The sequence below is a fragment of the Centropristis striata genome, chromosome 8 (genome assembly GCF_030273125.1).
Source record: "Centropristis striata isolate RG_2023a ecotype Rhode Island chromosome 8, C.striata_1.0, whole genome shotgun sequence".
NCBI classification, from domain to species: domain Eukaryota; kingdom Metazoa; phylum Chordata; class Actinopteri; order Perciformes; family Serranidae; genus Centropristis; species Centropristis striata.
Window position 1 is genome coordinate 573,328 of NC_081524.1, and position 27,125 is coordinate 600,452.

The 27,125-nt window shown below is 40.4% G+C and overlaps 1 protein-coding gene across 1 annotated transcript; it reads right to left on the reverse strand.

The window, feature by feature from the left end:
• Positions 1–447: 447 nt before the first annotated feature.
• Positions 448–9,782, reverse strand: LOC131976788 (NACHT, LRR and PYD domains-containing protein 12-like). The gene is made up of 11 exons (XM_059339941.1): positions 9,658–9,782; positions 9,259–9,363; positions 7,958–8,167; positions 5,964–7,787; positions 5,205–5,378; positions 4,571–4,744; positions 3,877–4,050; positions 2,379–2,552; positions 1,340–1,513; positions 1,012–1,052; positions 448–865 (listed from the first exon to the last, which is right to left on the reverse strand). Coding segments are annotated over exons 1-11 (3,177 nt in total). The 3' UTR covers positions 448–863.
• Between the last annotated feature and the right edge of the window lie 17,343 nt (positions 9,783–27,125).

Consider the following 27,125-nt stretch of genomic DNA (forward strand, 5'->3'; position numbering starts at 1 on the left):
TAATAATAATAATAATAAGTGTGTGACTGCAGCTTAAAGCCTCTCATACACTTTCTGTCTGTCAGAACTTTGATCAAATATATTTAGAGATAAAAATCTGACAATATAGAATTCCCCACTTAAACTCATAAAGATCCTTATATCTATTATTATTATTATTATTATTATTATTATTATTATTATTATTATAGATCTAAAGGACCACTAAATTTGGTTTTAGATTGTCTTCTACAGATGAGTTAGTGCAGGACATGTTCTGACTAACAGTAAAGAATCAGACTCAGAGCTCCACCTGGTGGACTTCAGGTTCTTATTATTGATTATGGACACACATTAGACTCAGCCACAACTATTAGAACAAATCTTCAAATGTGCATCTGATGCAGCAGGTCCACATCATTTATAAATTGGGAGGCCACATGTGATTTTAGTTTTATCAAATATATGAAACACAACTGTTGCATACCACCACAATCATACATTTGCTTCTCCAAAATAACTACAAGACACAGACAACAATAAACAGTTATAATGGCTGTTTCACCTCTCGCTGGTGAATGTAGAGTCATAAATGTCCCAAAATATTTCAGAATCAGAATCACGGAGGGGGAGGGGCATGTTTGCATATTTGTATATTAGTGGAGTGGCTAAGTGATATAATCCTACATGTGGAAGTTTGAGTGTGTAAGCCTGAGACCCGCCTTTGTCCAGCACCGAATCAGTCCGTGTCTCAGATCACTGGGGTGTCAAAAACCGATAACATAGCAGTTGCTATGGAGACAACCTTGCCTAGGTCCCAGACAGCAGCAGACAGTCAACAGACATGTTCATGTGGAGGCTTCATGAGAGGGAGACAGATATTTTTCTAAAATGATAAAATAAGAAATATTGGTGAATCCCAGAAATCGAAATAAGACCCATAAATACAGACTATAAAAGAGGAAATTTGTTTGGATATTGCTTCCAAACACATTTTTATGGATACATTGATTAATGTGGAACAATACTCACATTGTTTTGGTTTCTCAGCTGTGATCCACCTGTCATTGACCCTGTAGAGATGAACACAATCCCAAAAGTTATGGATAAAGTGTAAAATCATAGTTTGTTCTTTCAGTCCTGAAACACTTCATGCATCACATCATCACCTCAAATAGAACTGAATGCTTACATTAATGTTCTGAGCTCCATTAGAGAAACTAATAAGTCATTAGTCTGGATCCAAAACATCACAGGAAACAAACTACCTTTTTCACTCCACTGTAAAATCACCTAAACCTCCCTGTGTTTATTACAACACCGCTGAACCAGCATGAACTGATTCAGTCTTCTTACTGACCTCAGAGTCTCCAGTCTGCAGTTCAGATCCTTCACATGATCAGAGAGCAGCTTCTCTCCTGAATCCTGCAGCTTGTTGTAATTCAGCTGCAGCTCTCTCAGATGGGAGGAGTTGGACTTCAGAGCTGAGGCCAGAGAAGCACAGCTGACCTCTGACAAACTGCAGTTAATCAACCTGATTAAAGAAAAATAATGCAGATCCATTTATTGTCCAATCAGATCTGTTCAGGTTTTGAATGTGCAGCTCAACATCATTATGTTCTAATCAAAGAGCTTCTCACAAAAATTAGTGGAGTGACTTTGTCTTTCTGAACCAGGAAACTATGGTCTAAAACAAGCACACTGATTAACTTCATTAAACTAATAAACACCTGGATGGAGCAGATTTTTCTACAATTAATCAAAGAAAATGTCAATGTATAAAATGTTATGCAATGTTAAAAACTACTCATGACGCCAGAAATCTTGCTGCATCCCATGTCTCTTAATTGCATCCTCGTTTACCTCACTAGCATCTTTTCCTTGTGTCTTCCATCGGGGACGCATGGAGAGACACAGGAAACGAGACGAGGATAGAGGAAAAGTTTTATGAGACATGAGACGTCATTTCTTCTGAAACATCACATGAAGCAATGTCTGTTTGTAATGACCGGGGCAGCGGAACACAGCTCGATCAGCTTTCAGTCAGCTTTAACAGCTGTTTGTGTCTACACAGATACAGACATGCACTAATAATAATAATAATAATAATAATAATAATAATATAAAAGGGTTTTCTCTGTTTAACAAACAACGGCACATGAAGAATGAACAACCTGCATTCTATATTTATACTGTGAACTGTGTCCTGCTCAGTGCTTATATATATATATATGTATATATATAAATATGTTATTATTGATTATTTGCTTCAGTACAATTCATTATTAAATATCCTACTAGAATATTATGGATAGAAGTTATTTTTGTACATAAATGAGGTTCCAGTGTTATTGGAACATATAAGATGTGCAGCAGTAACAGAGAGTCAGTGAGCTGACCTCAGAGTCCCCAGTCTGCAGTTTGGACTCTCCAGATAATCACACAGCTGCTTCACTCCTGAATCCTGCAGGTAGTTGTGACTCAGGTCCAGCTCTGTCAAATGGGAGGAGTTGGACATCAGAGCTGAGGCCAGAGAAGCACAGCTGACCTCTGACAAACTGCACTTCTTCAATCTGAGAAAAGAATAAATGATGGAGATAAAAAATACATTGATTATCCAATCAGATCAGTTCAGGTTATAAATGTGTAGCTCAACTTTATTATGTTATAATCAGTGAGCTTTTCCCTAAAACGAGCAGAGACTTTGTCTTTCTGTTTTAATTCATCATAATATCAGCCTTCTATTTTATTATTTGTAACAAAAAACATTGAAATTAATTTAAACTAAAGAAATAATACTACTTCAGAGAGTAAACGTCAGTTTAAAACATTTATGTCAGAAGATCTTCTGTACACAGATGTGATCGTTTAGCAGCTGTAAGTTAACGAGCAATTTTTCATACATTTTCAGTAGTTTCTTAATAGTGGGGCGGCATAGCTAACCTATTGTTCATTTTGTGATAAAAGCACCAAATTTGGTATATATAGCTGAATATATTTAGAAAAAGACTGGATATTGGGCCATCGCATATTTGCAATCTGATGACCATGGTGGCCATTTTGGAAAATGGCAGCCAGCTGTTACAATTAGATAGAACCTGGGCCGCCTCAAAGTTGCTGTTAACACAACAAATATTAATTACATAAAAGTTCAAGTGTAAATATATTTTATGACAATGTAAAACAATAAAAAATTATATAAATGGAACCCCTTGGCATTCCGATATTCTGCCCGCAGTACATTGGGCTCATCGGCCAGCCGGCGGGCTCACAGGGCCGTAGCAGGCTTAATTTTCACATCATATATATCTAGTGAAACTAGAAGGTCTAAGGAATCCATTGGTAAAAAGCATGCCAGGATATCATATCCAGAAGTTGACGTAATAAAGTTAATAAGGTTAGTCTGACTAATGTCAGAGTTCTCCAACTCTGATTAAGACACCCAGATAATGCGATTGGAATAGGATTTTCTCTGGCATGTATGACAAGACAACGCATGTGGGCATGCTCCGCAAGCTCCACCCTCCCACCCCCCTGCGCTGGCGTATGACCCCGGAACAAAAACATTCAAGAAACCTGGTGGCAGTAGTCGGTCGCATTAGCCGGTTGCAGTAGCAGGTCACATTAGGCGCTCGCAGTAGCCGGATCGCAGTAGCCGGATCGCAGTAGCCGGTCATATTAACTGGTCACATTAGCCGGTCAGTAGTGACGGCACAAAGTGTTGAACTGAGGTCAACAAAAGGGCGCCATGTTAACCCACTGAAACGACGCATAACCCCGCCCAGTGGTGAGGAGGAGGACATGTTGCCGTCAGTTATTCGAATTTCTCAGTTGTATGTAAACTTTTTAAGCATAGCTCGATTAAACCGTGCATGTAAACGCACTGAGTTAACTGACCTCAGAGTCTTCAGTCTGCAGTTTGGACTCTCCAGAAAATCACACAGCTGCTTCACTCCTGAATCCTGCAGCTCGTTGTAGCTCAGGTCCAGCTCTCTCAGATGGGAGGGGTTGGACTTCAGAGCTGAGGCCAGAGCAGCACAGCTGATCTCTGACAAACTGCAGGTCTTCAATCTGAATAAGGAACAAATGATGTAGAAAAAAAATCATCTATTATCCAAACAGATCTGTTCAGGTTTTAAATGTGAAGCTCAACATTATTATGTTATAATCAGTGATCTTTCCTTAGAATTAGTAGAAATATTTCTTCTTTCTCTTATTGCAGATCATCATAATATCAGCTTTAATTGTATTTATGAAAACACATTGAAATTAATGGAAACAAACGTACTATATTTCTACTTTATCAGTTTATTAGTTTAAAGAATGATAAGTTCAAATGGAACTTTTGTATTTACATGTAACCATTTACTTAACATAAGAAAAAAACACACATTTACTATAACAACTAGCAGTTCAAATTTTCTACATTTTCTTTAATAAACAGTTGTCTCTTAGTACAAGATAAAAATGAAAATATGAACTAAAGGAAATGTATAACTCTTTGAATGTAAGTTATGTATGTATATAAATAAGGTTAAATTGTTAATTAAATATATAAGATGTACAACAGTAAGAGAGTCAGTGAACTGACCTCAGAGTCTCCATTTCACAGTGAGGACTCTCCAGAAAATCACACAGCTGCTTCACTCCTGAATCCTGCAGCTCGTTGTTACTCAGCTGCAGCTCTCTCAGGTGGGAGGGGTTGGACTTCAGAGCTGAGGCCAGAGAAGCACAGCTGACCTCTGACAACCTGCACCAACTCAATCTGAATAAAGAATAAATTATGTAGATAAAAATCAATTTATTATCCAATCAGATCTGTTCAGGTTTTAAATGTGCAGCTCAACATTACTATGTTCTAATGAAAGAGATTTTCCCTTAAATGATTGATTTGTTGTTGTGTATCATCAGATCTTCCTCTCACACGCTATAGCCTCATCAGTAATAATATCATCTTCATTGCTGATGGACCAAAATGTGAGTCTGAAAGCTGAAAGACATCCTTTCAAACTGAAATATTTTAAATATTCAGCCATCTGGAAAGAAAAAAATAATCTGAAAAACCCTCTTTGTTCTCAAGCAAATTCAGAAAATGTGTGAACCAAAAGTGTGAAACCTCAGTCAAGGACCTGAATTAAAAAAGTAGACACACACACACACACACACACACACACACACACACACACACACACACAAAACTAGAAAGCTGCAGTCAGTTAACTGACCTCAGAGTTTCCAGTTTACAGTTTGGACTCTGGAGTCCATCACACAGCTGCTTCACTCCTGAATCCTCCAGGTTGTTGTCACTCAGCTCCAGCTCTGTCAGATGGGAGGAGTTGGACTTCAGAGCTGAGGACACGACTTCACAGTGAGGCGTTGAGAGTTTACAGCCAGAAAGCCTGTCAAGACACAGATATTGGAAAGAATGTATTTATGAAAGAGAACATTTCATGTTTACCTCATGCATGTGAAGAAAAGTTTGACGTGTCCTGTCCAACATTTACCCTTTACATCAGAGGTTAAGCTCATCTTATCTCACTGTGTTTGACATGAAACTATAATTGTCTCTCTCTCTGCAGTCCTGAAGAAGAGAGTGGTGGTCTGTCAGTGGGGTCTGATCATGAGGTCATCTTAATTAGAAAGAGTTGGGAAAGATCCCTTTTTGGTTACATACTGATGCCAGAAGATCATCACAAGATTCTGCTCGACTGATTGGGTGAAAATTAGTATTTTTTTGTCTGGTGCAGTAGTCATGTGTCAGTTTTGGTGTCTGACATTTGTGAACCACTCTGTATCTTCCCTGTAAATTCCACTAAATGTAGTGTATGCTGTAGTTCTACTTTTACCAATGGAAGAATCACAACATTTTTAAAAAAAAAGGATAAGGAAAATCTGAGTTGGTACCGCTGGTACTGGGTCCATGCAGCTCTGCATTGTGTGGCCTCCTTGTAAGAGGATCAGAGGATCAGAGAATGTGGACTTACTGAGCCTTTCTGCAGTTCCTCACAGCTGGAATCAGTCTCCGTCGTCCCTGGTCTGATGTCTTGTACTTTTGCAGGTCCAACTCATCCAGGACCTCCTCTGACATCTGCAGCATGTAGGCCAGAGCTGAGCACTGGATTTCAGAGAGTTTCTTCTCTGATCTGTTCTCTGACTTCAGGAACTCTTGGATCTCCTGATGGACTGAGAGGTCGTTCATCTCCGTCAGACAGTGGAAGATGTTGATGCTTCTGTCAGGAGAGATCTCATCAGCGTTCATCTTCTTCAGGTTGTTGATGGCTCTCTGGATGATTCCTGGACTGTTGTGTGTCCGACCCAGCAGGCCTCCTAACAGTCTCTGGTTGGACTCCAGAGAGAGGCCATGAAGGAAGCGGACAAACAGGTCCAGGTGGCCATTTTTACTGTCAAGGGATTTCTTCATGGCTCTCCTCAAGAAGACATCCAGGGATGGGTAATCTTGATCATTACCATCACTGCTGTCATTGTCCCAGTCTGTCCCAAAGAAAGCCCTCAGTACCTCTGTGTTCCTGGTGGTGTAACAGTGGAACATGTAGACTGCAGCCAGAAACTCCTGAACGCTCAGATGAACGAAGCAGTAGACTGTTTTCTGTAAGATCACACTCTCTCTTCTGAAGATCTCTGTACAAACTCCTGAGTACACCGAGGCCTCTGCGACATGGAGACCACAGCGCTCCAGGTCTTCTTGGTAGAACATGATGTTTCCTTCCTGCAGCTGTTCAAACGCCAGCCTCCCCAGCTTCAGAAGAACTTCTCTGTCAGCCTCCATCAGCTCCTGTGGATTCGTCTCATGTCCCTCAGCATACTTCTGCTTCTTCTTCCTGGTCTGAACCAGCAGGAAGTGTGAGTACAGGTCAGTCGGGGTCTTGGGCAGCTCTCCTCTCTGCTCTGTAGTCAACATGTGGTCCAGAACTGTAGCAGTGATCCAGCAGAAGACTGGGATCAGACACATGATGTGGAGGCTCCTGGATGTCTGGATGTGTGAGATGATTCTGCTGGAGCGCTCTTCATCACTGACCCTCCTCCTGAAGTACTCCTCCTTCTGGGCGTCAGTGAAGCCTCGTACTTCTGTCACCCTGTCGACACACTCAGGAGGGATCTGATTGGCCGCCGCGGGTCGGGAAGTTATCCAGACGAGAGCCGAGGGAAGCAGATTCCCCTCGATGAGGTTTGTCAGCAGCACGTTGACCGACGACTTCTGTGTGACATCAGACACAACCTCCATGTTGGTGAAATCCAGAGAAAGTCTGCTTTCATCCAGGCCGTCAAAGATGAACAGAAGTTTAGAGACGGCCAGCTTCTCTGCTGGGACCTTCTGTAATGTTGGATGGAAAACATGGAGCAGCTCCAGAAGACTGTACTGCTCATCTCTGATCAAGTTCAGCTCCCTGAACAAAAGCAGAACCACCACACTGACATCTTGGTTCTCCAAACCCTCTGCCCAGTCCAGACTGAACTTCTGCACCGAGAAGGTTTTTCCAACGCCAGCGACGCCGTTGGTCAGAACCACTCTGATGGGTCCCTGTTGGTCAGGTAAGGCTTTAAAGATGTCCTGGCACCTGATTGGAGCGTCGTGGACGGTCTTCTTCTTGGAAGCTGTCTCCAGCTGCCTCACCTCATGTTGGGTATTAACCTCTTCACTCTGTCCCTCTGTGATGTAGAGCTCAGTGTAGATCCTGTTGAGGAGGGTTCCACTTCCTGTTCCATCACTTCCTTCAGTCACACGTTCACATCTCCTCCTCAGACTGATCTTATGTTCATCTAAAACCTCCTGCACACCACCAGCTGCTGAAAGAGAAGGAAACATGGGAGACCATAGAAAAGGTTTAGAGGATCTGGATGACAAAAATTAAACATAAGAAAGAAGGAAAGGGTTTTAACATGTTACGATTTAAATATATATTTAATGTTGCGCTGAAAAACAACTAAAACTATGACATCATCAGACAGGTGTGCATCTTGTACTGTGCTGGTCTCACTTCTGGATCTTTCTCCACACTGGGGACAGGAGGAGTCTCCTGGTGAAGCAGACTGGTCCCAGTATGAGGTGATGCACCGTCTGCAGAACCAGTGTCCACAGCTGGTAGAGACCGGATCCTTCAGGACATCCTGACACAAAGCACAGCAGGACGGCTGATCCTCCTCACAAACATGACTCCTCTTCCTCCCTCTGTGGAGAGAAAAATATTCTTTCTATGAAGCTACAGAGCAGAATCTCAGGAGCAGGACCACACCTCTACCTTTTCACTTCTGCACCTCCCGTAAATACCTGCCACACACACTCCTCCTGTTCTGTTTCACATCAATGCACAAGACTTGATGTCTCCACAGTGTTGCATCATAGCCATAAATGTTTATTATCATGGTGTTTGCACAGTTCTCTGACAACACCATCTGTGGGCTGCTGTGTGTTGTTAGAAATAATGTGTCATTCTGTCTCTGTGGACATGGGTCGCTGTCTGTTGACATACGTCACTATCTATGCGTAAGTGGTTCACTGTCTGTGTATGTTCCCTCTGTGCATTTATAGATTAATCATGCAAGCTGCTTTGCTACAATGCTCATGTGCTAATATTGTTTTAAACTATGATTAAACTAAATACATTTACTGCATCTGCTTAAAATTCCTCTGCCCTATTTAGAGTAAGATTCTATCATCACAAAAAGACATATTTTATGTTCTATTATTTTGTTGCAAAACCTGCCAATAATATCTCTGCAGGTCATATCAAGGCAGGAGTGTGTGTTTTGAAAGTTTTGTTAACAGGTCAGAGACATGATGTGCTGAGCAGAAAGATAACTGTCTTCTCTGCTTGGTGACATGACGTGTCCACGTATTCAATAAACTGGCAAATCAATGGATTGAAAGGAGACGACTTCTGGAGAGATCTATACGTTATAAAAAGGGTTCAAGAGAAAGTAGACTGGTCCAGACCTCATGAACTGACCAGCCTAATGTCATGTCAGGGACGTATAGATTGAACCCAGAGACTCTGTAGCTGCACATTTCTTGACGTATTGTAATAAAGTGAAGTAAAACTGAGAACTGGGACGTCTCCTGCTCATCATTCCCCATCAAACGATCAGAGAAATAGGTGAAGATTTACTGTTGGAGTCAGATAATTTAATTTTAAAGGTTTCCTCAATGCATTTCTTAACAGTGTCTCTACTGAACACTACTGCTGATATAATTATAATAGAACAGGGACATTTAAAACAGAATGATCTTCACGTGACTTTACAGGAGAAACATTCTCTTACTTTGTGTCTGAGGGTCCAGGTCCATTCCTGAAGTCTATAGGTCTGTCTTCAGACCTGTTACTCTTCACAGACAGACAGCTGGGTACTGGAGACTCTGATCTCTGTCTGTGGGAACAACAAGTTTTTTAGACACATCATTAGTACTTGTAAAGACTACAGGTAACATTAACCCTGACACTGTCCTCTGTGCATGTCTTTACTGAACTCTACTGCGTTTTTAAACTGTAATCTTTTGTAGCATTTACTATTTACTTTTAATGCTTTTGTTTACGGTCCTCTACTGTGTTTCTCTACTAAACTCTACTATGTTTCTTTTCCAGTGTTGTAGAGCAGATTTAATCAGATAATATTAAAACAGAATGATCTTCAGGTGAGTTTACAGCAGAAACAGTCTCTTACTTTGTGTCTGAGGGTCCAGGTTCATTGAAGTTTGGCGGGGCGCCTCGAGACCTGTCACTCTTCACAGACAGACAGCCGGGTAGTGGAGACTCTGATCTGGTCTTCTCTTTTTTTAACTCATCCATCTTCTCAGGACTGAGAGCTAACACTGACAACATACACATACACAGCATAATGACGTTTATTTTATGTTCGTTTTACTCAAAACTATGTATATTTTCTTGTTAACTTATGAACTTTGATTGTTCCCACAAATAAGTCAGACTGTGTAGCTCTCCATTTTGACTGGTTAACTCATGTTCAGCTGCTCAGAAAACAGGAGAAGACGTCACCTTGGACGCTAAGAAGCTGATGGTTTTTCATCACAAAGGTATTTTTCTGAGACACAATATAAGAGACTAAATTATTCAGAAAAAACAGCAAAAAATTAAGATTAATAAATTACACAAAAATGAACGCATTAAAAAATTGACACATTTTAATCACACTTCTTTTTGCACCGCGGAACGTTTCCCACTGGATGAGTTTCAGGAGGAGCGATTATACTGGAGCACCAACTAGCGTTGATGAGTTGAGACAACAACAAACCACAGTGAACATGAAGGAAGAAGCTGATGAGACCTTTGGTTGGCCCCGTGGATGATGGGACATTTAGTTACTAAAAACCAACGGATGGAAGCGTCCATAAGAGCATGGTTGTGTTGCTAGGCAACAAGGAATTCACATATCACCATAGCAGCACATCCAGCCTCAAGTATCACCTCAATGCTAAACATATAGCAGCTAGCGGCTAGCGTGCTAGCTAGCGTGGATTGTGTTTTACTTCAAAAACCAAAGTATTCTAGTTTACAGAAGGTCTACCTACCTATAGGCTACCTGAATTTATGAAATGTACTATATTTATAAATATGCTATTGCTACACTTGATGGCAAAAATGTCACTGGTCTGTTGGACTTGAACAAAAATAAACAATATTTTTGTTGCTTAAGCTTATGTATTCAGTCATTATTCAATGGTATACTAAAAATCCATGTGAAAAAAATGACTTCTCACTGTGCTCAGGTCAAATATTTATATGTGATTAAAATGCGATTAATTTCGATTAATTAATTACAAAGCCTCTAATTAATTAGATTATTTTTTTTAATCGAGTCCCGGCCCTACAAAACATATTAATACTCACCATGTTTCTTTCTTTGTCGAGTGTGAAATGGAGTGTGGAAGGAGAACTTACTTTCTTTGTTAGTCACTGGTTAAACCTCCTCCCCTCTTATCAGCAGACTTTGGAACGCTTTACAGGTAATAAAATGCACTTTTCTCTAGTACTAAACACCAATGGACCATTACAACCTACTGTAATAGACCTGGTCTCAGATAGGAGATGTAGAGGGCCCCCCCGCCCCCCGTCCCTCAATATAGAGTGCAGAGTATAAAGTTCTATGCTGGGCTTCTGCCCTATAACACACTCCAAGTTCCAGTCCCCCCGGCACACCTGCCCCAAAACCCCTCTCCAACAGGTGCAATGACTTGACATTCATGGTCCTCTCTCTCTCAAACAAGCACAAACATCTCCTCAGTCACTTTATCATACAGAGGTAGCTAGGTTTAGCTTGCTAGGTTTTAGCTAATAACACCAACAAGTGTATCCTCAGTCACTTTAATCATCAAAAATCTCAATATATTCTATCATACAGATGTAGTTTTAGCTTTCGGTTTAAGCTTCAGGCTCCGTTTACATGATGACTGTCTGAACAGAAGATGCAAAAGTGGCGTCTTCACTTTTTATTCTGCGTTTAGACGAGTGTTTTCAGGGGGAAATCTGTGTGCATACGGTGACGCTAAAGTGTGTGAATTTATAACGTGCAAGCTACCTTCTTCAAGACTCCGACAGGTGCCCTCATGTTGGTGGTTTCACCCTCAAAGGTTGAAGTTCTCCACTTAAAGCCAGAAGAGCATCTTTGGCCATGTGGAAGTTTTCATCAGCTACTCCTTCCACAAAGTTCTCCTCCATCACTAGATCTCCCAGGTCTCGTTCACAGCCGTCTGGCTCCTCCCACCAATCGCTGCATCCAGAATGTGATGGAGGTAATTCCAGATCCTTCTCTGTTCACTAATACTATCTGTACATATCCTGGACATTTGGTGGAAAGACTCCTGTAAGTTTATTAGAGCTGCCAGAGCAGCTTGAAGGTCCCACCATGGAAATAATCCCACGTTTCTTTATTTCCTGTCCTGGAGCATGTATGTGACGTAAACACATACGTGACGTGAGCAGATCAGATCAGAGTTTTGTGTCTTGTCAGTGTAGACGACACGCTACGGAGGAGAGGATCTAAGGTTACACTCTGGAGGCACATTTTAACGTTTTTAAGACCAAAAACACCGTCACCGTCTAAACCAAAGGCTTCACATTAATATACACTGCCAATACACAGAACCATCGACTGCTACCACACGAAGAGCTGTGCTAATGATGTTAGCATGATATCACGCTAATCGCGATTAGCATCACAGTCTTTACAAATTACATCTAAATGTACAGTATTAAAATACACACACACATATTTACTTTCTGCAGATTACAAAAAGTCCTCAACCAGGTGGTTTTATTCCCTGTTAACCGAAATTATAGAAATATTTAATCAACTGATTTCACACAGCTAATGTGAGCTAACGTTAGCTTTGCCTGCTTCAGGCCTGACGAGCCTGTAGCTCCGACAGCTGCTAAAACTGGTTAAAACTTTGATTAAAAACAACAAAATAGTACTTACATGTCTTTCATTTTAATGAAGTATTAATTTCTGGGCGACTTGAAGAACTGAACTGATCCCAAAACGATCCCAACGAAGGAAGAACCTGCCAGTCAGAGCCGGTTCAGACTGGTTCTGACTGGTTCTGACCGGTTCTGACTGGTTCTGACCGGTTCTGTCAGCGCGGCAATGACGTCATAGATAATAATAAAAAACTACATCTAGTGAAATACAGATCAGCACATAACGAATGACCACATTTAATGTGGAGCAGTGTGTGTGTTACTTCCCCGTACATAGTTTTACATAAAACATAATTCTGATTTTACAAACATTTTAAAATACATTTCTGCAGACCAGTTCCGGGATGTGCTTCATGGGGGAGCAGCAGAGTTTGGTAGCTCTCTGATTTTGCACAAATTTGCCAAGTTTTTATGTATTTTTATAATATTTTTGATGGATACTTCTGTGGAGAGAAGAGTTTATTCAAGAGAGGAGCTTTTCTTATTGACAGGGAGCAAGTCTGGAGGACACATCACGATAGTAATAATAATGGAAATTCTGAGATAATTAATGACGATGTCACAGTTTGTGCGATATTGTCTTTTAGATTTCAGAGTCAGGTCACAGTTTATTTATAGACGTTGAAAAACAACCTCAGTTGATCAAAGTGCTGTACAGTTATTAAAATACAATAAAATCACACACAAATATAGTAACAAATAAAAAACACAATGAAATAATACTAAAACAATAAAACAGTAATCAAAAAACTCAATTTAAAAACAGAGTTAGAGTTAAAAAGGAAATAAAAGAGTAAAAAGTAAAAGCCAAGTATTGCTCCTCGCTGGGACTGAACGCCAAGAACAATAAATAATAAATAATTAATGAATAAAGTGTTCAACAGGCGGAGATGGAGGCTGTCCACAGAGAAGACTCTGTCTGGACCAGACGGTCTGACCTCTGACCCCGGGCCGTCGTCCTTCTATTAATAAACCCTCAGATATCTTTCTGTCATGTCACTGATGATGCATAAACTGTGACATCATCAGGTCAGTGAGTCAGAGGAGAAGGTGGAGAACCAAACCCTCCTGGACCCGTCTGGAGAAAGACCTGAAGGAGACACGTGGCTGAGTGGAAACCTTTCCTCGAAGCGTGCTGGGCTCGAAGCGTGCTGGCGCTGTAGGAGACGGCTGCCTCTCCAGTAGCTCTTCAGTTTTAGCTCTTTTTTAGCTCTTCTTAGCTTCTTTTTTCTAAATATCTGTTCTTCTAACGAAGACATAGAGTGTTCTATACATATCCTATGGATATTTTCAACTTAACACTACCAGGAGCTAGTTTTCTCACTTATTTAAGAGAGGAACTACTGGCCCTAAAAACAAAGGGACGAGCCGGGATACGACACCTCATCCCGGCAGAGATGAGGAGGAGACCCCGGGGCTGCAAGGCTGGAGCTAAGCTAAAGGCTAGGCTAGCAGATAATCGGAGGCGCTACAAACCATCGATTCCCTCTGTGTTCATGGGAAATGTGAACTCGCTGCCGAACAAGATCGACGAGCTGTCTGCACTGAACAACCAGCGGATTTACCGTGAGAGCAGCTTGTTTATCTTTACGGAGACATGGCTAACCCACCTTGTACCGGATGCTAATGTGGACCTGCTGGGATTTACTACTGTGCGAGCCGACAGAGACACTAAAGCGTGTGGGAAAAGCAAAGGTGGGGGACTCATCATGTATGTTAACAACCGCTGGTGTAACACAGGACATATCTCCATAAAGACGGTCTTGTGTTGCCGGGACCTCGAGCTATTAGCCGTTAGCCTGCGGCCGTATTATCTGCCGAGGGAGCTCAGTCACGTGATCGTCATCTGTGTTTACATCCCTCCGAGAGCAGACGCAGCTACTGCATGTGAGAAGATTCACTCCGTCACAGCAAGGCTGCAGACGCAGCACCCTGAGGCACTTATTATCATCTCTGGGGATTTTAATCATGCAACTTTGGACTCTACTTTGGCTGCTTTTCACCAGGTTGTGGACTGTCCAACAAGAGAAAACAGGACAATCGACTTACTGTATGTTAATGTGAGGGATGCATACAGAGCCACACCCCTCCCCCCTCTAGGGAAGTCCGACCACAACCTGGTCCACCTACAGCCACAGTACACCCCCCTGGTCCAAAGGCAGCCAGTAACCACTCGCTCCATCAGGAAGTGGTCCCCTGAAATGGAAGGTGCCCTGAGAGACTGCTACAACACCACAGTCTGGGATGAGCTGATCAACCCGCATGGTGAGGACATAGAAGGGATGACACACTGTCTGACGGACTACCTTAACTTCTGTGTAGATGTGGTCTTCCCTACCAAGACTGTCCGCTGTTACCCTAACAGCAAACCATGGGTTACGCGGGAAGTTAAAGATGTCCTTAACAGGAAGAAGGCCGCCTTCAGGAGCAGAGACAAGGAGGCGATGAAGGCAGCACAGCAGGAGGTGAAGCACTGCGTGAAGGAAGCAAAGGACAGCTACAGGAGAAAGGTGGAGAAGAAGCTGAAAGAAAACAACATGAGGGAGGTCTGGGATGGTGTGAAAACCATTACAGGCCATAACACAAAGACCAGAGTCGTAGAGGGGACAATGGAGAAGGCAAACGAACTTAACGACTTCTTCAACCGGTTCAACCAGACCGTGATCCCCCCACCCTCTCCCTCACTGCAGCCATCTCCCCTTCTTCCCTCAGCACACCTCCCACCAGACATCAACACAGCAGCAGCCCCCACTCCCCCCCCCCGAACTCAGCGCACCTACCCCCAAACATCACAGCAGCACCCCCCACCTCAACACAACCTCCTCCATACATCACAGTGGACCAGGTCAGAGAACAGCTGAGGAAGCTTCACCCCAGGAAAGCAGCAGGCCCGGACAAGGTGTGTCCCCGACTACTGAAGACATGCGCTGCTGAACTGGGAGAACCGCTACAACGCATCTTCAATCTTAGCCTGCAGCTTGGGAGAGTGCCCACCCTCTGGAAGACATCCTGCATCGTTCCAGTCCCAAAGAAGAACCGGCCCAGCGAGCTGAATGACTTTCGACCAGTGGCACTCACCTCACACCTGATGAAGACGCTGGAGCGACTCTTCCTCAGCCTCCTCAGACCCCAGGTGCAACATGCCCAGGACAGTTTGCAGTTTGCATACCGGGCAGGTGTTGGTGTGGAGGATGCCATCCTCTACCTGTTACATCGAGCCCACTCGCACCTGGACAAGGGAAGCGGCACGGTGAGGATTCTTTTTCTGGATTTCTCAAGCGCCTTTAATACCATCCAGCCCCTTGTGCTTCAGGACAAACTGAACAGGATGCGAGTGGACCCCTGCCTGGTTACTTGGATCTCCAGCTACCTCACCGACAGGCCGCAGTACGTCAGGCTGAGGGACACCACGTCTGACACTGTGACCAGCAGCACCGGAGCACCCCAGGGCACGGTGCTGGCCCCTCTTCTCTACACCCTGTACACCTCGGACTTCTGCTACAACTCTGAGCTGTGTCACATCCAGAAGTTCGCTGATGACACAGCCATCGTCGGATGCATCAGGGACGACAGAGAGGAGGAGTACAGGAGCCTGGTGAGAAACTTTGCTGACTGGTGCCATGCAAACTATCTACATCTCAACACCTCGAAGACAAAGGAGCTGGTCATCAACTTTCAGAAGTCCAGACCAAGACTGCGACCAGTTCTGATCGAGGGAGCTGAGGTGGAGGCTGTGGACTCCTACAAATACCTTGGACTGTGGCTGGACAGCAAGCTGGACTGGTCAACCCACATCAACCATCAGTACAGGAAGGGACAGAGCAGGCTGTACTTCCTGAGGAGACTGCGGTCGTTTAACATCTGCAGGAAACTCCTGCAGATGTTTTATCAGTCCGTGGTGGCCAGCGTCCTCTTTTACACCGTGGTGTGCTGGGGGAGCAGCACATCTAAGAAGGACACATCCAGGCTGGACAAACTAATAAGGCGGGCCAGCTCTGTGGTTGGCGTGAAGCTGGACTCTCTGGTGACGGTGGCAGAGAAGAGAACTTTGGACAAACTGCTGGGCATTATAGATGATGCCAGTCACCCTCTGCACACCGTCATCAGCAACCAGAGGAGCCTGTTCAGTCAAAGACTGCTCCTTCCCAGATGCAGGACCAATAGACTAAAAAACTCCTTTGTCCCCCAGGCCATCAGACTCTACAACTCCTCAAGTTGGGGGAGGAGGAGTAACAGGGAGACAGAGGACTGAGGACAGGAAGGAGCAGTAACAGTAACAGTAACAATAACAATAACAATAACAATATCATATTTATTTATTTAGTGTATATAAATTGTTCTTTTTTTTCTTTTTCTCTTTTTCTTATGTGTGCTTTTTAAACTCTGCTGCTGGAAACTCAATTTCCCTGAGGGAGCAATCCCAAGGGATAAATAAAGTTTTATCTTATCTTATCTTATCTTATCTCTAACCTTTCCTTCCTGTCTTTTAAACTCTCGCCTGTAATCTTTTATGATCTTTTATAATATTAGAGCAGCATAGCTACGTAGCTAATGTTAGCGTGCTTCATTTAATTTAACGTTCCTCTCCTGATTTACTCATCATCACTACACTGAGAAAAATATTTTTTGGCCCTGTAATTATTATTTCAATCATCTGTATAAATTCTACAACGAAATATGAATTCAGAGCTTTTACTTTAAAACATCAGTTTTTCATGTGGTGCATTACTGAGTGCTTGTTTGTTATTATGTGTCTCAGTTTGTCTGTAAATTGAATCATTGGTTCCAGTAATATTCACTAAACCAGTTCACTGGCTTCATTAGTTCATATTTACAAGTCAAATGTAATCAGTGAATCTGATATTTACTCGTGTATTTTCATAAAAAAAACAAGTGGTTCTATTAAATAAATATTAGTTAGAAACAGCCTGAGGAAAGATTACAAACATTCCGTGGAAAAACTTGCCGAGCTTTTTTAAGTAAATGTCACTCAGTTTGTTTCAGTGTGTGTATTTAGAGTGAGTGGACCGGTGGAGGGTCACACGGTGTGTCGGGTCAGAGGGTCGCAGGTTCGACTCCGGCTTGAACCTCTTCTGGGTGGAGTTCTCATGTTCTCCCTGTGTCAGCGTGGGTTCTCTCTGGTTCTCCTGCTTCCTCCCACAGTCCAAAAACATGCAGCTGAGGTTTAACCTGTGACTCTACATAGCCCGTAGGAGTGAATGAGAGCCATGTGTCAGTGTGGGACGTGTCCAGGTGAACCTCTCAGCCAGTCAGCTGATGGTTCCAGCCCCCAGAGACCAGAGGGGTATTCCAGAAAGCGGGTTATGTGAAAACTCTGAGCTTGTTAACCCTGAGATGAGGGAAACTCTGAGGTTATCCGTTCCAGAAAGAGAGGTAACTTAAACTCTGGGTCCGTTACTGCGGTGACGTACTCTGTGAACATAACCTGCTCGCTGCAGGTTTACTATAAAAACCCCAGAGTTTCTACCTGTCTCCTCCCACACCAAGAAAGCGGTTAGATATGGATTGCCCCTTTCTTAGAAATCCGATCGACATCGAGGCCGTTTTGATTAGAAATGTTTTACGTCGCGAAAGAATCTTCCGACCCAGGTTAGACGTTTTATCATTTCCAGAGGATTTTCTTTTCGAACGCTACCGCTTTTCATCAAACAGTATCATTTATCTCAATAACCTTCTCCGCCCATATATCACCAACCTCACACACCGCGGACGAGCACTCACATTAAATAACTTCAATAGATATAAAATATAAATGTGTTTCGATGTGTATAAAGTGTTAATCTACTAAGTGGAGTATTAAGTGAGAGGACGTTGAAAAACAACATTTTGTTAGGGGTTTAAATTACTATTTGAAGTAGCCACTGAATTAATATTTACTTTGTTTAATAGCCTAAGTCAATTTAAAAAAATAAAATAAAAATCTAAGTGAGGTGCAATCATAGCCTAGCAAAATATGTCTTACCTTTTTGAATAATGTTTTTATGTTTCATTTTTAACTGCCTCCAAGTCCTCCTTTCTCCTGTTGGATTGCACCTAAATGAAAATTAGATTTAATTCCTACTTATGATCATAACTATAGGCAATGCTACGATCTTACGGTTAAATGTTACGTCAGTGTTACATTCAAACTTACGCGTTGATCCGGGCAGCAATTTTCTCCCATGCAGTCTCTCTCTCCTTCGCTGCTGCAGCCGTGTTACTTTTTCGGCGAAATATGTGCTCATACTCGCCGTAGGACTGCATGAGTATCTCCAACTCTACCGCGGTGAAATAGGTCGATCTTTGTTTTTTTTCCGTTGTCATGGTGACTCGTGGAATCGGGGCTCCATTGATGATGGCTTTTTATAGTGGTTGTGCACGCGCGTAACCCGAGGCTGACATACTCAGAGATGATTGAACTAACTCAGATCAGCTGTTCTGGAACCGGATACCCAGAGTTTCCCATCTCAGGGTAAGTCATCTCAGAGTTCAGGGATAGACTCAGAGGTTGTTGAACCTGCTTTCTGGAATACCCCCCAGGAGGAGAGGTTAATGTCTCTGTCTGTTAAGCTCCAGGGTTCTGTCTTTGGTTCTCATACGAGCTGAAGACAACAGGAAGTCTCTTGGTTCTATGGGCCAGACGGGTTCTCCCCAGATAATCCTCCATCTTTAGTCTAATAATGTACCAGAAACATTTTACACATCTATGAAATATAAAGACAAACTCTGACTGCTGCAACCTGTCCTCGCTGATCAGCCTCAGCATATTATTATTAATATAATTCATGTTTATGGACATATAAGTTCCGTTCCTGTTTATAATATTAATAATAATAATATTTTTTATTATTATTGTAATAAAAATAATAATAATAATTATTATTATTATTTGTGTTTATGGACATATCAGCTCAGTTCCTGATTTTTATTATTATTATTGTTATTATTATTATCATTGTGATTATTATTGTTATTATTATTATTATTATTATTATTATTGTGATTATTATTGTTATTGTTATTATTATTATTATTATTGTGATTATTATTGTTATTATTATTGTTATTGTTATTATTATTATTGTAATTATTATTGTTATTATTATTATTATTATTATTGTGTTTATGGACATATGAGCTCAGTTCCTGTTCATTATTATTATTATTATTATTATCAATTCCTTTTATGAATAATAATAATTATTACTATTATTATCATACATGTTCCTGTTTATTATCTAACCGTGCGGTGACGCAGTGCGGGGGGCGGGGCCACTCCCGAGAGGACCACTCGGGTGCGGTGATGACGCGGTGATGACGTGATGACGTCTCACTCTGATCAGTTTTCAGGAACCAGAAATCTGCAGATCAGCTGGATTCATCATCAGATCATAACAACATATAGAATAATACACAGAAAACAACAATATATAAAATAATAAATACATAATCATTATTTAATCATTATTAGGGGTATAAATCAATATATTGATAGGTTATTACAGATTGATGGATCAATAAAATAAGTCTTGTTTCATCTCATTAAATTATCAGGATATTACTCATTCTTTATTTCCTCATTATTTTATGATATATTTGTTATTTTTATTACGTTCTTGAGTCTTATTCACTTTATTAAAGATACCGGCAATAAATCACATAACAACAACAACAACAACAACAACAACAACAACAACATTATGTACAATAACAATAATAATAAGTCAAGCTAATTATTCTAATTGTAATAATAACAGCATATAATAATAATAATAATAATAATGTAATTATTATATTAATAATTATATTACTATTTTTATTTTATTTAAATAATGATAACAACAATTATAAAGTGGAGTGAGTGTTGACATTAATCATTGTATATTAATATTCAACAACAAAAACTATAATAATAATAATAATTATTATTATATAAAAAATAATAACAGTGTCATTATTTTTAAATGTTATTATTAAATGCTCTCTAGTCACACCCCTCAAATAATAAGATTATTAATAATAATAATAATAATAATAATGACAACAACATTAATAATATGATAAGATTCCAGATTGCTCCAAGTTACAAAAACAAGGTAAGAATAACAATATACAATATATAAATAATATATATATAACATCAATAATAATAATAATAATAATAATAATGATAATAATAATAATAATAATAATGATAATAATAATAATGACAACAACATTAATAATATGATAAGATTTCAGATTGCTCCAAGTTACAAAAACAAGGTAACAATAACAATATACAATATATAAATAATATATATATAATATCAATAATAATAATAATAATAATGATAATAATAATAGTAATAATAATAATAATAATAATGATAATAATAATAATAATAATAATAATGACAACAACATTAATAATATGATAAGATTCCAGATTGCTCCAAGTTACAAAAACAAGGTAACAATAACAATATACAATATATAAATAATATCAATAATAATAATAATAATAATGATAATAATAATGATAATAATAATAATAATAATAATGATAATAATAATAATAATAATAATAATAATAACAATATCAATAATAATAATAATAATAATAATAATAATAATAATAATGATAATGATAATGATAATAATAATAATAATAATAATAATAATAATAACAAAACAATAACCGTTGGTCCTCCACTGTCCCGTTTTTCCCCGCGCAGTGACTCATCTCTCTGCTCCTCCATCTTTGTTGGTGTGGTGTGTTCTGCGCAGCCTCCCTGCATCCAGTCACAGCATCACCACCGACACACTCACCGACACACACACACACACCCAGCTCCACCCGACTCTCCCCGGCCCCCGGACCCCCGGACCGCCGGACCCCCGGACCCCCGGCCCCCCGGCCCGCTGCCGGCCCTCTGCGTGCTGTTCTTCCCGGGCCGGTCCCGAGGATCTCCCGCCTCTGTTTCCCGCCTCAGCACCGCAGCCCGAAGAGACGCTCTCTCCAGATCAAAATGGCGGACATCATCGAGCTGGGACCCGCCTACGGTGAGAGGCCTCTTCTCCATCTAGAAGCTCTCTTTACACCAGGTTTTACCATCATTCACCATCATTAATCAACAGATAATAAGGTGTAATCCCTCTGAGCGGCCTGTGGGTCCTGCTGGAGCCGTTCAACTGATTTATTTCATTATTTTAACGGTAAACGAGCAGATTAACGGTCAGAATCTGCTCCAACAGTCACCCTCAATATTACATCATCACTATATTAATTATTATTATTATCAATATTATTATTATTAATAATCACAGCAGTTAAACCAGCCGTTAGCTGTGATTTAACACACACACACACACACACACACACACACACACACACACACACACACAGAGCAGGTGTTAACAGCGGAGCCTCGTTATAAACAAGCTGCTGTGATGCTCTGGTGATAAAATATGAATATATGTGATAATATATGATGTAATATAACATCATTAATGTATATTTATGTGGTTATTTGCGGTATAAACACGGTGGCAGGACGGACTGACGGACGGGGCGGGCACGCGCTCCGACGCAGCGTCTGCTGGGCCTCAGCAGCAGCGTGCGCGTGCCCGTCGGGGTGGGTTAGGGTGACGTCATGTCTGTACCCGGAGAGGCTTTGTGGGACACGGGAACCCGCAGAACCAGCAGAACCAGCAGAACCCGCAGAACCTGCTGCAGGAGGAATATAATCACAGTTATTCTCCTGTCATGAAATAAATATGTAATAAATCTGTTCCTGTGCAACATCACACTATATTACTGCAAATAAATCATTTAATATAGTGGAAAAATACATTTAATCTACTGCAAATAAATCATTTACTCTAGTGCAAAATTACATTAATTCTAGTACAAATAAATATTTTATTCTTGTGCAGAAGTTACATAAATTCTCGTGCAAATTGTCAGAATTTCATTTATTCTACTGCAACAAATATTCTAATAAATATAACTCACATTCACACTCAAATGTATTCTCCTGTGATAAAATAAATATGCAATAAATCTGTTCCTGTGCAACATCACATTATATTACTGCAAATAAATCATTTAATATAGTGAAAAAATACATTTAATCTACTGCAAATACATAATTTAATATAGTGAAAAATTACATTTAATCTACTGCAAATACATATTTTTAATATAGTCAAAATTATATTTAATGTACTGCAAATAAATCATTTAATATAGTGAAAAATTATATTTAATGTACTGCAAATAAATAATTTAATATAGTGAAAAATGATATTTAATGTACTGCAAATAAATAATTTAATATAGTCAAAATTATATTTAATGTACAGCAAATAAATCATTTAATATAGTCAAAATTACATTTAATCTACTGCAACAAATATTCTAATTTTACAATAATGTGCAAAATGACATTCATTCTGGTGCAACAAATATCGTTTCTCTGGCACAAAATTGTTTCTATTCCAGTGAGAATAAAAAAATGTATTCTCGTAAAATACATATATTTATTGTGGGGCAAACAAATATTGTGATTTAAGTGCAATAACTACATTTAATCTACCGCAAATAAATCATTTTATCTTACCCAAAATGACATTTACTCTAGTGCAAAAATATATGAATTCTATTGTGAGAAATATTCTTATTTTTGTGCAGAAATGACATTCATGTCCACATTGCATTTATTCTACTGCAACAGATATTCTAATTCTAAAACAATGAATTTAATACAATAATATAATTGAATCTGTTGTGAATAGATATTCAGTATCTAAAATAGTATTCTAGTGAAATACATATTTTTACTGTCGGGAAAACAAATCATGTGATTTAAGTGCAATAATAATAATAACTACATTTAATCTACCGTAAATAAAAACAATATTTTGGTGCAGAGAAAGTTTCTCATTTCAGTGCAATAATTACATAAATTACATATAAAATAAATATATTCTATTGACGTAAATACTCTGATTTTTGTGCAACATCACATTTATTCTCGTGTATCCATAGTTTAGTGCCAAAATATAATTTATTCTGGTGCAATAAATACACAAACAAGTAAACAAACAGTTATCAATCAGTTATCAATATTTAAACACTTTCTGTTCTGTTGTTTTCAGTTATTGGTTCTAAACTCCTGGTTCTAGGGTCTTGGTCCAAGATTCTAGATGATTGTTTTTTGGTTCTAGGTTCTTTATTCTAGGTTAATTGTGATAGGTTCTAAGTTCATGGTTCTAGGTTCTTTATTCCAGGTTCATGGAGCTAGGTTCTTTCGTTCTGCGTTCTTCGTTCTGGGTTTGTGGTTCTTTATTCTTGGTTTTTGGTTCTAGGTTCTTTATTCCAGGTTCATGGAGCTAGGTTCTTGGTTCTGGGTTTTTGGTTATTTATTCTTGGTTCAAGGTTATTTTTTCTAGGTTCTTGAGTCTTGATTCTGGGTTATTTATTCTTTGTTCTGGGTTCTTGGTTCTAAGTTCATGGTTCTAGGTCCTTGGTCCAAAATTCTAGATTTTTGTTTTTTTGCTCTTGGTTCTTTATTCTAGGCTAACAGGTTATTGTTTCTTGGTTCTCAGCTCTAGGTTCTGGGCTCATGGTTCTGGGTTCTTTATTCTAGTTTATTGGTTCTAGGTTCTTAGATCTGGGTTCTTGGTCCTAGGATCTTGGTTCTAGGTTCATATTTCTAGGTTCTTGTTTCTTGGTTCTCAGCTCTAGGTTCTCGGTTCATGGTTCTCGGTTCTTTATTCTAGGTTCATGGTGCTAGGTTCTTGGTTCTAGGTTATTGGTTCTAGGTTCTTAGATCTGGGTTCTTGGTTCTAGGTTCTAGTTTATTTATTCTTGGTTTTTGTTTTGAATAACTTCCTGTTGCTAAACACATGCAGCTTTCAAAATAAGAGTGGTGAGATGGAATAGTGGCATTAGAATGTGTGAGAGGCTTTTATTTTTTCACTCTGGGCTTTTATGGAAAATCAGAATCAGAATCACCTTTATTGTCGTTGCACAGAGTGACAAGTACTAGAACAAGTACTAGAACTAGTACTAGAACTAGTACTAGAACAAGTACTAGAACAAGTACTAGAACTAGTACTAGAACAAGTACTAGAACTAGTACTAGAACTAGTACTAGAACAAGTTCTAGAACAAGTACTAGAACTAGTACTAGAACAAGTACTAGAACTAGTACTAGAACAAGTACTAGAACTAGTACTAGAACTAGTACTAGAACAAGTACTAGAACTAGTACTAGAACAAGTACTAGAACTAGTACTAGAACTAGTACTAGAACAGTTCTAGAACAAGTACTAGACTAGTACTAGAACAAGTACTAGAACTAGTACTAGAACAAGTACTAGAACTAGTACTAGAACTAGTACTAGAACAAGTACTAGACTAGTACTAGAACAAGTACTAGAACAAGTACTAGAACAAGTACTAGAACTAGTACTAGAACAAGTACTAGAACAATGAAATGAGCATCAACCGTCCAAACATATAGAACACTCAGACGATATGAGGAGGTGGAAGAGAAGAAGTGCAGCACGACGTGAGGAGAGGAAAGGTCTGAAGAGATAGAGATCCTCAACGTTCTCCACAGAGAGAACCCTCCAGAACCCAGTCTACTGGAACCATGTTGACAGATAATAAACAACAGAGACTCTATAATATAAGAGGATATGATAGTGTTCCTCTGACTGGTGTGAATGTGTCACAGTGTGAAGCAGACTGATGGACGGAGAACATTAGAACCTTTATTACTCTTCTCTTTTTATTATCAACAACAGATTTAATGTTCCAGTGTCACAACACCAAACAATCTGTCTGTTTTACCTGAAATCACAATGAATCATTCAGAGATAATCAAAGACTGTGAGGATGAATAATTGATGAGATGTTTTCACTAAAATGATAAAGTGTGTTAGTGCAGCGCTGGCTTCCTATTGGCTCTCCTCCAGCCAATCAGGAGCCAGAGAATCAGAAACTCTGAGAGAGCTCAGTGGACTGTTAAACAGGGTGAGTGTGTGTGTGTGTGTGTGTGTGTGTGTGTGTGTGTGTGTTAGTGTGTGTGTGTGTGTGTGCGTTGCTAGGCAGCGAGCTCAGCTGCTTTCAGCTCTTTCCAAAACATGACATCATGTGTGAATGAGCAGAGACAACAACAGGACCCAGGTCCTTCAGGGGTCCAGGCCTTCAGGGGTCCAGGCCTTTAGGGGTCCAGGCCTTCAGGGGTCCAGGCCTTTAGGGGTCCAGGCCTTCAGGGGTCCAGGTCCTTCAGGGGTCCAGGCCTTTAGGGGTCCAGGTCCTTCAGGGGTCCAGGCCTTCAGGGGTCCAGGCCTTCAGGGGTCCAGGCCTTCTGGGGTCCAGGCCTTTAGGGGTCCAGGCCTTCAGGGGTCCAGGCCTTCAGGGGTCCAGGCCTTTAGGGGTCCAGGCCTTCAGGGGTCCAGGCCTTTAGGGGTCCAGGCCTTCAGGGGTCCAGGTCCTTCAGGGGTCCAGGCCTTTAGGGGTCCAGGTCCTTCAGGGGTCCAGGCCTTCAGGGGTCCAGGCCTTCAGGGGTCCAGGCCTTCTGGGGTCCAGGCCTTTAGGGGTCCAGGCCTTCAGGGGTCCAGGCCTTTAGGGGTCCAGGCCTTCAGGGGTCCAGGCCTTCAGGGGTCCAGGCCTTTAGGGGTCCAGGTCCTTCTGGGGTCCAGGCCTTCAGGGGTCCAGGCCTTCAGGGGTCCAGGCCTTTAGGGGTCCAGGTCCTTCAGGGTCCAGGCCTTCTGGGGTCCAGCGCTTTAGGGGTCCAGGCCTTCAGGAGTCCAGGCCTTCAGGGGTCCAGGCCTTCAGGGGTCCAGGCCTTTAGGGGTCCAGGTCCTTCAGGGGTCCAGGCCTTCAGGGGTCCAGGCCTTCAGGGGTCCAGGTGATTCATCAGGGGCCTGCAGCTTTAATCTCTCATAATTCCTCAGATATTGTTTCCTTCTGACACAAACATGTTCACACAGACGGACCAACACAAACTTATTGTTGTGCAAAATAAATCTGTGCAATAAATAAATAAATAAATAAATGTATCCTAGTGCAACATGTTTACTGAGTCACACCCCTCAAATAATAATAATAATACTATTAATAAAATAATAATATAATATAAAAAAAATAATAAGTGTCATTATTATTAAATGTTATTATTAAATGTCCTTTAGTCACACCCCTCAATTAATATAATAATCATATAACAATAATAATAATAACAACAACAACAACATTAATAATAAGATAACATAATATAGAACTTTATTATATTTACTTATAGTCCAAATAACATTTACTCTAGTGCAACATGTTTACTGACACAACACTTTAACACACACACACACACACACACACACACAGACAGACAGACAGGAAGTGGCCTGTTGTGTGAATGTGCGGTTCTGTTGTTGAGGTGTGGTGCAGGAACAGAAGAAGAGAGGAACCTCTCTCTTCTTCTCTGTTGTCAACATTAAAGCTCACTGAATGAATAGAAACATTAGAGTTTCAACTGCATTTATTCTTTGATCTGCTGCAGTTCAACATGTGATCTGATCTCCTGTAAACACACATTATACTGCAGCGCTGCTCTTATTATAGTGCTGATAATAAAACCTCACACACGTGTGTGTGTGTGTGTGTGTGTGTGTGTGTGTGTGTGTGTGTGTGTGTTGCTG

Excerpts from the sequence above, each read along its gene's own strand:
- LOC131976788 (XM_059339941.1), bottom strand. The coding sequence starts at position 9,782 with ATGGATGAGTTAAAAAAAGAGAAGACCAGATCAGAGTCTCCACTACCC. Across the intron at positions 9,364-9,657 it reads CCTGGACCCTCAGACACAAA|ACAGAGATCAGAGTCTCCAG; the intron begins GTAAGAGACTGT and ends TTGTTCCCACAG. Across the intron at positions 2,553-3,876 it reads TGCAGACTGAAGACTCTGAG|ATTGAAGAAGTGCAGTTTGT; the intron begins GTCAGTTAACTC and ends TTCTTTTCTCAG.